Source organism: Nelumbo lutea, chromosome 8, assembly GCF_056320005.1.
Source record: "Nelumbo lutea isolate HS-2025 chromosome 8, American lotus-T2T, whole genome shotgun sequence".
Taxonomy (NCBI): Eukaryota; Viridiplantae; Streptophyta; class Magnoliopsida; order Proteales; family Nelumbonaceae; genus Nelumbo; species Nelumbo lutea.
The window spans coordinates 3,480,920-3,490,910 of NC_142691.1; the positions used below are offsets into that span (position 1 = coordinate 3,480,920).

General features: G+C 36.5%; 1 protein-coding gene across 5 annotated transcripts; it reads left to right on the forward strand.

Annotated features, from left to right (window-relative positions):
• The first annotated feature begins 517 nt into the window (after positions 1-517).
• LOC148842228 (uncharacterized) lies at positions 518-9,183 on the forward strand. 5 transcript variants are annotated; one of them, XM_088958608.1, is made up of 9 exons: positions 518-1,015; positions 1,134-1,203; positions 1,319-1,482; positions 2,674-2,830; positions 3,209-3,267; positions 4,862-5,845; positions 7,941-8,231; positions 8,371-8,427; positions 8,960-9,183. In XM_088958608.1, exons 3-9 carry the CDS (start codon positions 1,354-1,356, stop codon positions 9,125-9,127), a joined length of 1,845 nt encoding a protein of 614 aa, XP_088814734.1. In that variant the 5' UTR covers positions 518-1,015; positions 1,134-1,203; positions 1,319-1,353; the 3' UTR covers positions 9,128-9,183. The 5 variants fall into 5 exon arrangements, with proteins under 5 accessions (XP_088814734.1, XP_088814735.1, XP_088814737.1 ...); XM_088958609.1 differs by lacking the exon at positions 1,134-1,203; XM_088958611.1 differs by lacking the exons at positions 518-1,015; positions 1,134-1,203; positions 1,319-1,482 and adding an exon at positions 3,874-3,915 and having other exon boundaries at positions 2,816-2,830.
• Positions 9,184-9,991: the final 808 nt, after the last annotated feature.

Genomic DNA, 9,991 nt, shown 5'->3' on the forward strand with positions numbered 1-9,991 from the left:
AAAAACCTCCTTTAAGATAACAGAACAAGAAAAAACATAATTGTTTTATTTTTACTTCATAAGTCAGAGCTATTACTTGAAAACAAGTAATACAATATATTATATTTATTATATAAAATAAATTTAAATAGATTAAAAAAAATAAAATAAATTTATAAATATACAAATAAGAATGATTGAAGCGGGCAGGACAAATTCGGGATCCCCATTTTCTGTTTAGGGTGCCATTCCTACCAATGATAATGCCCCAGAAGAACGGTAAATTACATAAAGCCCACAATTAGAGGTTCAATAGTTGTGAGTCTCATATTTTATAATTGACGTGGAGCACTATTATTGGTTTCACGGCGAGCTGAATAACTGCTGCGTTCAGCTAAATCTTACCTCCTTCTTGTTTAGCTTAATCTTTTCTATTGTAACAAAAAAACAGGGTTAATTTCGCCACTATGCCGCTACTATAGACTGTAGTACCGAACTTTACGTACTTCAAAAATGCCCCGCCAGCGGAAAACGATCCGGACTTCACATCTGGATCTTAAATCCAGCTCTTAGATGATTTCGAGTCCGGGCCGTATAGTATAATGGTTAGCAACAAAGCAGAGCATCATGGTAGGAAACTATGAATGAGAGAAAACTGAAAAAGTCGGGTTTTTTTTTTTGTATATTTTTGTTCGTATTTTAATTTCCCCCTCATTTTCTTGGCGTGTTAGAGAAGGCTGTCAATCACTTTCCAAAAAAATCCGTTCTAAAATTATTGAAAATTCGGTCTGGAAGTTGACATCAAGTCCAACCCTTCGAATCATAACTTTCAATTGATTTCTCTGCTTCTTGCTCTTTCTTCTTCTACTTGAAATTTTCGTTCTTCTTCTCTGTTCTAGTTTTTCCCGGCTTACTAATTCCGGCGCCGGACTGTCCTTTTTTTATTCTGCGTTGTTTCGTGCTTTCATCTTTCGTATTCGATATTGGTGATTTTGAAAATTGGAAGAATGAACCAGTAATCCACTACAGCCATATGGTGAGTTTAAGAAAACTGTCAATATCATAATTTTCCTTTTTCTTACTTTAAATTTTTTTATTTGGAATGTATTTTAGTATTTTATTGCTATTTCGAATTGCTGAACTTAAATTTGCAGTTCTTCGTAGCTGTATCATTTGGTTCAGTTGCTGATATTATTCGGAAATAGAATTTAGGGCTTTCGGACAGTAAGAAAAATTATCATCCTCGAAATTTTGATTTTGAAAGTTCATTTTGTTTTTTGTACTTCAATTACAACTTTGCTGCTTCTTATAATGCTTTTTTTTGTCGTACTTTTTACAGTTCGTCTGTTTGAGTTTGCATGCGGTGGATTTTCCATGGAAACACTGGTTGCAGCAGAGGGGAATGATGAACAGCAGGTGAATGGGACTTCCGATGAGAATATTAGCCCCCCTCTATCCTTTCCAAAGGAAATTGCTGATCCTGTTGTATACAAACTCGTCCGGGTACTTCTTCACACAATATCGTTTCCTTTTGTTTCCTCTTTGGTTGTTTTTTGTGTAAAAAATAGTTTTGTTTGTTTTTTTTTTTTTGTTTTAACTTGCCACTCTGTGTGTGTGTGTGGGGGGGGGTCCTGAGACCGGAAATTTTACTATAAATAAGCAAAATGTTCCAAAACACTGAGTTAAGGCAAACGAATTCTTCTCGTTTGGCTTGTTAGATTAGCATGCGTTTCTGCATCTCTTCTTAGGAAAAGGTAGTTGCTTGGAGGGAAATGGGTTTTATGTTGCTATTGGTTGGGACAACTCTTCTATGAGTAGAACTGAGCCAATTTATTGAAGAGAAGGGCGCCATAGTCAACAGTTGCCTTTCCTATAATGGGAAATGATGTGAAGTGTCATATAGCATGTTGCTTCTATAACTTGTGTAAAAGTTTCGGGGCTTTTAGTTGTTCTTCTAGGAATGTTGGCTTCTGAGGTAAATACTTAATTGCAACTCGTGAATGGAAAATGCAGAACTGATTTAAGTATTGACCATTGAATTGTAGAAAAGATAAGAAGAGAGTAAAATGAAACTTAACTTTGATGGGTGCAGCCTTGGTACCTGGGGCCCTGGAGAAGTGAAGGAGTTGGTTGAAAAAGAATGGGGAATTGATGATTAGTTGTGGGCCAGTGGGTGCTTGCATATTACAAGGGCTTAACTTAGGTCTTGCATTGGGCTGAACGGAATTAGCTATTAAAGGGGACTGTTAGGTTGTAACTGGAGGGAAAACCTTGGTTGTTTTGGGGCATGACCCGTTATCATTAGTGTGGGACAAAAAAGGACTTCAGTTAGGTAACATATCTTATGCAGGAAGCTAGAAAAAACCTAGGCTGTTTTTCCAAACAGCCAAGGTTTTTCTGTAACTGGATGGTTATTGTAAGGGGATCTGTGGAACTTCAGGCATCTGGTAATTTAAGTTAGAGTGGTGGTCTAATATGAACTGCACATTCAATTGGGTGTCTAGATTTGCCAATAGTCTAGCAAATTCTCTTGCCAGGGAAGGTGTGAATAGAGGGGAATTGTTATTTTGACATAGGTGAGTTGTTATTTATCAACTCTGGTTAAATCGTAAAGGGTATTGTCTGTTGTTTGTTTGGTCCATTTTATGTAGGAATGGACTGTTATGGGTTTGTAATGTTTTGCCTGTTTTTCAGGTTGAAGGTGATGGAAGACTAGTCCCTGCTACTGATGATGAAGTTATGGAGGTTGAAGACTTGCTTGAGGATGACAAAATTGAACTGCCTTTAGTTGCAGACACTGGGCAGAATAAAGGGTTTTCTTCTGAGAAGGCTAACTTAGAGGGATCTGAAGGTTAGATTTGTAACCTTTGTAGTTGTTACTTGTGTGTGTATATAGTTTATGTTTGGGGTTGTGATTTGGTCTGTGGAACATTCTAAATATTTTTCTTTGCTTATACAATTTTCATGTTCATTTCCCCTTTTGGGAGATGATTTACAGCTACTGAGCAGTCTAGATGGGGTTAATTTGAAATTATGAGTTCACTGAAACCATAAATCCCAATTTCATAAGTATTTATAAAAAAAACATAAATCCCATTCCCATCTTTGATCTTTTTTTAGAAAAAAAAAATTTATGCCACTTACTTTAGACTTGAGCTTGGCTATTTGTTTTGCTGCTTGCTTGTTGGTTCAGTATGGTATCCACATCTTAAGGAATTATCTTTTGCAGGATTTTTACAATCAGATAATGCAGAAGTTGATGCTGAAAAGCTAAATGCTCGGCTTGAGGTATGCTATTGGTCTTTTTTCCCCACACCCCACTGTGTGTATTTAAATATCTAAACTAAAATTATTATTGCAGTTTTGCTGCATTTTTCTTGTTTGACACTCCCCTTACATTCATGATTGAAAAGATTCTCATTTTCCTATATTATTTATGCATATAAGACTATAAACTTATGGCTTGTTACAAATATGTAGCTATGGATTCTTCTCTGCTCTTTCTACTACCATTCAAATCGTAAAACAAATTGTGGAGGGCATTATAATCATATACTTACCCTTTCTCTCCTACTTCATGATATCTATAAGACTATAACAATAGTGAATAAATTCCTTTTAAAGTTTTTATAGGAAAAATATGATGGAAGTTGAAGTAAATGGAGTTTTTTAATCATGGTTTACTGGATCAGCTCTGATTTTTATGTTGTTTCTTTTCAATAATTATTTCATGTAATTTTATCATTTCTGCTGAATAAATAAATTTGTTATTTAACCCCTAGGTACGAATTGAAATTCGTGACATTTATTTCTGTTTTGTACACAATTTAAAAAGTAAATGATACTAATAATAACTATAGTACTTATTTCTGTTTTTCTTATTATCTTTTATAGGTTAAGATGCTTTGTTAAAGGAAAAAAAGAAAAGGAAGCTAGGTCCGTACAACAATTGCCTACATAGGTGGTGTTTGGCAAACAAATTGGCAGAACAATTGTTGTGATGTATAGTATGGCTGCAGAGAGACCCCATCCGTGAAATAAATCAATCAATCATTACATGTTTTATTCTTATGTTTTTTTTTTTGATAATTATGTTGTATTATGTCTTTTATTTTGCCTATAATAGTTAATTCAATTTAGTTGTAACAAATCTTTTAATTAATTAATTGCCTTTATTTTTGGCATGCAATAATGCAACCTTTCAAAAAAAAGAAAAAAAAAATCAGAGGTACACCTTTTTTTTTCTGGGATTATTTTGAACAATTTCTGGATTGAAATTGCAGCCAAATTATTTTTAGCATTATAACTAGTGCTACAAGTCTACAACATATGTTCCTAAATTGCTCTAGATGTCAAAAAGACTTCAATCCTGACATCCATTTTCTTCATGTCATTTGCATGCATGAATGCCCCTGCTATTTGTGCTTGTTAAATCTGAGAATTACTCTGAAGCAGATACTTGCATGTTGCCAATGTTTATGGAAATTAACTGCTGGATGTTATAGTGTTTCTTAATCTGGTTCACATTTTGAGTACTCATCTGAGATCCAATCAATATTATTACATGCTTCTGCTATTTGTGCTTGTTAAATCTGAGAATTACTCTGAAGCAGATACTTGCATGTTACCAATGTTTATGGAAATTAACTGCTGGATGTTATAGTGTTTCTTAATCTGGTTCACATTTTGAGTACTCATCTGAGATCCAATCAATATTATTACCCAATTCATGCTCTTCCATGGTTATCCTGATTCTCTTATGGTGTTCTTTTTGTTGTACATATTTAGTTGAACTTGTGCTTGGACATTTGCATCTATGTTTGCTTGAACTTATTTTGTTGATTTTCCTAAAGCTTTTGTTGTTCTTTTATCTCTGTTGTAGTATATCGAGGTGATGTTGCAAAAAGTAAAACAAGAAGAGAGGCTCCGGTTATCATGTGCATCTCCTGATCGTTCTTCTGATTGCAAGATCATGGATGGGAAGCCTTCTGACCAGCTTAATAAATTGCGAGCTAGTAATGAGAAGCTCCAGTCTGAGGTTACATTGCAGGAACCTATTCCTTTGCTGTCACCCAGACTAAACAAAAGCCAGACCTATGAAAAAGGTGGCACGGAAACATTCTTGAGATCGACAGATGGTTTATTAAATAATGGATCTTCAGCTTCTGCTCATTCCACCAGTTCAAAGCCTGATTTTTCTATTCTGAAGGAAGAAATTTGCTTGGATAATCTGTCAATTAAGGAACTTCATGAAACTTTCAAAGCAACATTTGGGCGAGAAACTTCTGTCAAGGACAAGCTGTGGCTTAAGAGGCGGATTGCTATGGGACTGACTAATTCATGTGATGTTTCAACCACAACTTTTATTATTAGAGGTAAAACCTTGGTTCGTAATAAAGTCACAGAAGAAAATAGTAAGAGTATAGATACTACTCTGACCAAAGATCAGGTTGTAAATGATAACTGCAAAGACTTACCAAGTAATCGTACTAACCAAATGGAAGATCAGGGGGTTTTATCTGGCAAGATATTTGGAAAGTCTGATGTAGAAAGTGGCTATAAAAGTGAAGATATCCACATGGAAGAGAGAGCAGCCAAAAGGGTCCGAAAGCCCACTAGGCGGTATATTGAAGAACTTTCAGAAGTTGAAAGCAGGGAATGTAGTGGGAGGTTTCTATCTTCTGTTAAAAATACTGGACCCACACCGTCTTCACCAAAATACATTGCAAGGCCTGTAAGCAATGTGCGTTCAGATGGAACAGTCGTTGTCACCCGGCAGGATTCTCTTGGAGGTTCTGGTGTTCTGGTTCCCTATGTGTCTAGGGTGAGAAGAGGTCGCCCAAGGAAAAACTTTATGGCTCTAATGGTATGTTTTATGGCCTTCTATCTGAGTTATATTTTGATGCATTTATCCATTTCTTCCAATTTTTCCTTTTATCCTTCATTTCATTTGAGGCAATGTCATGTAATTTTGCTGGTCTCTGTATTGTCTACTATTTGTATCTGGTAGTGGTAATATATTTTGGTTGTACTTCTTTATTATATGCACTGCTTTCTATGGCTTGCTTGTCTGCACTTTTGTAAATACCGATTGTCGGGGCTGGGGCAGTTCTTGTATTTTACTATTTGTTTCATCTAAGGGGTAAACTCTTGGGCTCCAGGGGGAGAGGGGAGCATGCTTGTAAGACTACTATATCCTTTCAACTGTCACAAGACCTTAGTTGTCAGCATTTTGGCGCATATCCTCCCTCCTATTTTTGTTGTGTATGTGTTTGTATGGGGTAGGGAATTGGGGCTCAATTGCTGAGTTCTCTTTAATCAAGGGCAGCATGGCTTTTTGTATTGCTTACTTGCTTTTCTTCTTACGATGTTGTGTATAGGTAAACAATGCCTAATTTGTTCTTTATTCCTTATGGGTGGTCTTTCTTGAATTTCTTAGATAATTTATCTTGTTTTGGATACAACTTGCATTTTATTTGGCTACCTTACAGGTTTACATGTTGATATTAGACAATTCTTAGAATCTAAGACCTACAATGTGCAGTTTGCATGTGTATTATGTTATTTGTGCAAAATTCTTGTTGATATAAGTAAGTTATAGGCAATCATTTAAATGGTTTCTTGCTCAAGTGGCTTGTAATTATACTGGGAAGGAGCATCAGCTGGTCAGGGTTTATATCTCCCATGTGAATCCAAAGTGGGTTAATATCCTTTGTTGTATTCCACATTTAGCCACATATGCATTGCATCTGTGTGCAAAGAAAGATAAGAAAATGAGAAACGTTAGGTGATAATATGCAGAACACTATTACCAACAAAAAACTATGGAGAAAAATGGTCTTTGGCCTATCTGGAGAGGGTCTGAGCTGCAATTACTATCTGCCTCTCTGGACCTAAGGCCTGCTCCTAAATGGTCTTGAGCCCACTCCATCCAGCTTTGAACAGCTAACCAATTAACAAGCTTGTTCTTCCCTGGAATTAATGACTTAATGTTGGATCGATGAATTGTTTAGGGCAAAGTAGGCTTTGAATGGTGACGTAGACCTAGAGTGGTCCTTGAAGGAGATGCTTGGCATTTTTTGTAAATACTTCATTCCTTCTAAAGGCCAATCTATCCATCAACTGCCGATAGCCATTGATAACCAATATTCCTAGTATGTACATGAGTTGCAACCCAACCTAATCCACCCATCTTGACCATTTGAGATTTAGGCTCCATTTGGGAAGAGTGCAAATACAGAATATTTGTATTTGCTCTCTTCCCAAGTGGAGCCTTGAAAACTATGTAAACCAATCCTTATTGGGAAAAAAATTGGGTTTCTCCTATAGTGCCATATGGCCCTGCCTGATTGGATCAATCCAAACATAAAAATTGGACTTTATAAAAAAGTTAGAGAAATGAGATAAAGGAGAGAGAAGTGAGAACCAAGAGGAGAGAGAAGCTAAAGGAGAGACTAGAGAGAGACAAAGGATGAGGGAGAAGAGAGAAGTGGTGGAGAGTGGATGGATAGAGAGGAAAAGGAAAAGAGAGGAGAGAAAATAGAGAGAACATGTAGGAGAAAGGAAAGAAAAAAAAGGGAGAATAAGGATGAGAGAGAGAAAAGAGAGAGGAGACGAATGGAGAGGGCATTTTGCGTATTTCTTTCATGTAGTTGATGCAAAAAAAAAGAAAAAACTTATTTTATATGGTTGACCCAAATTAATATCCACAACCCAACCTAATCCAACCCTTTTTATTTGACCCAACCACTCAACCCACATCCTAAATGGGTAGGTTTGGATGGGTTACAAGTGGATGGTTGGATGGGTCAGAAATTGCCACCCCTACTTGCTCCTGTACAATCATAATTTGTTTCGTCTTCTCATCTCTCTAAGGATTATCTGTCTGAGCAATCTGCTATGATATTGAGGACACAACAGAATTAGATTAGGTAATGCTAATTTAACCCTTTTGTTGCCAGGTGATTTCCAAAGCAGAGAAAGAGAAGCAACCTGTATTTACGTGCAGAAGTGAGCACCAACAAAATGTGGAGCTGGAAAATCTAGACTCATCCAGAGGTAATTCAGATGATAATGTAGTCACTGTTCCAACTGCAAAAGGAGGAACCAGAAGAAAGCATCACCGAGCATGGACTCTCACTGAAGTTATGAAGCTAGTTGAAGGGGTGTCTAGGTATGGAGCTGGGAGGTGGTCTGAGATCAAGCGGCTTGCCTTTGCATCTTATACTTACCGCACTTCAGTTGATTTGAAGGTATGAATTGCAAAATGGACTGTATTCTTGCACTGTAACTGACTTATATGTGGAAGTTTAGCAAAAAGTAAGAAGCACCGTGACTTGATTGTTGCCCTTCAGAATGTTACCATACTAAAAAAAGGTTCTCATTTTGTAGGATAAGTGGAGGAACCTGTTGAGAGCCAGCTTTGCAGAGTCACCTACAGACAAAGGGGTTAGTAATTTGTTAATGTTTAGAGACCTGGTGTCAAAGTAGAACCAATCAACTGGCATTCATCAAAATTCATGGGTGGTTCTAATGGGTCAAAGTTCTACCGTTCTGGCATCATAGAAATTGCCTATTGTTTATTATGGTTCTCATTTTTATCAAAGTTATTTGCGTTTCTTATTTTTTTTTTGTGTGTGATTAATCAAAGTTTGTTTTGTTGAGGAAAGGACAAAAATATTCAGAATGAAAAATTATCCACTCCACCCCTTTTCGATTAAACAAATGTAGCCTCAAGCAGAGATTTTTAAAAACAAAATATGTTGTAGCAATTTTGCGAGTTTACCACTCTGATATCTCAAGAAATACTGTTGCCATTTTCTTGATATTGCAGATAGATATATCACAGGAGTGGATAAATGCTCCATTTCTCCTGGATGTGTCTCCCGTCCAACGGAAATTTGGTTCTGCCTTTTCTTTTAATTTATGGTTCTGTTCGTGTGCATTCTTTCTTAACTTCGTTCTTGGGTATGCTACGCAGATGAAGAATTCACGAAAGCATGCCTCAATGCCCATACCAGCACCCATTCTGTTGCGAGTTCGAGAGCTTGCAGAGATGCATGCGCAATCTGCGCCTGATCTTAGCTCAGGCAAGTTGGCTGGTCGTAGTGGGAGAAATGTAAATGAAGCTAGGACTGGGTACCTGTAACTGTATATGCTACAATAAGTCTTGCAAATAAATATCATTTGTGCACTTAAAGATTATCATATTCTGCCATCACTTAATGCCTGCCTGTGAATGTTAGGACGTTATGAATTATGCCATCACTTGATGACTGCCATGAGTATCTCTGCTACAGTGCTTTCAGCCGTGCATTGAGAACATCTCAGGTACTCCGTTTCATTCATGGGAAGATCGTTCCCAATGCAGGGTTGCAATGTGATGTGAAGTTGGTGTAAAGCGCGCTCTGTGAGAGCAAATCCGATATCACTGAAAACAACTAATTTTGCTGACTTCGGTTATGGGAGTTTTAAGTAATTATTTAAATTGTATGATTCAAACCCATTAAAGTGAGTACAGATTAAATGTATAGGTGTCATGATCACGGTATAGTTATGGAACATGGATACAACATGGTTAGTATGGGCCAATAATGTCCAAGAGTATTGCAAAGCTACTGGCATATATGTTTCGCATATGTTTAGAAAATGCATGGAAATGGTGACAAAAAAAAAATTAAGATAAAGGAAAGTCAAATAATATTTTTTAGGCAAAAATATATTTTTTTAAATATTTCAATAACATGGAATTTAAATCATATGACAACATGATTTAATATTATTTTCAAAAGAATAATTCACATGGGCTCCAATCAACGATATAAAAGCTTCTTAGTTCTTACCCCCGCCCCCCCCCAAAAAAAAAAAAAACAAAAAACAAAAATCTAAAGTTATATTTTATTTTATTTTTGAGTGTGCGATCATGCTTATTGAAACTGTGAGCCCCCACTGTGTTTTTTTTTATTGTCTACGGGAACATTGCAATTTAGGCTGTCATCTTTCCCTGGACATC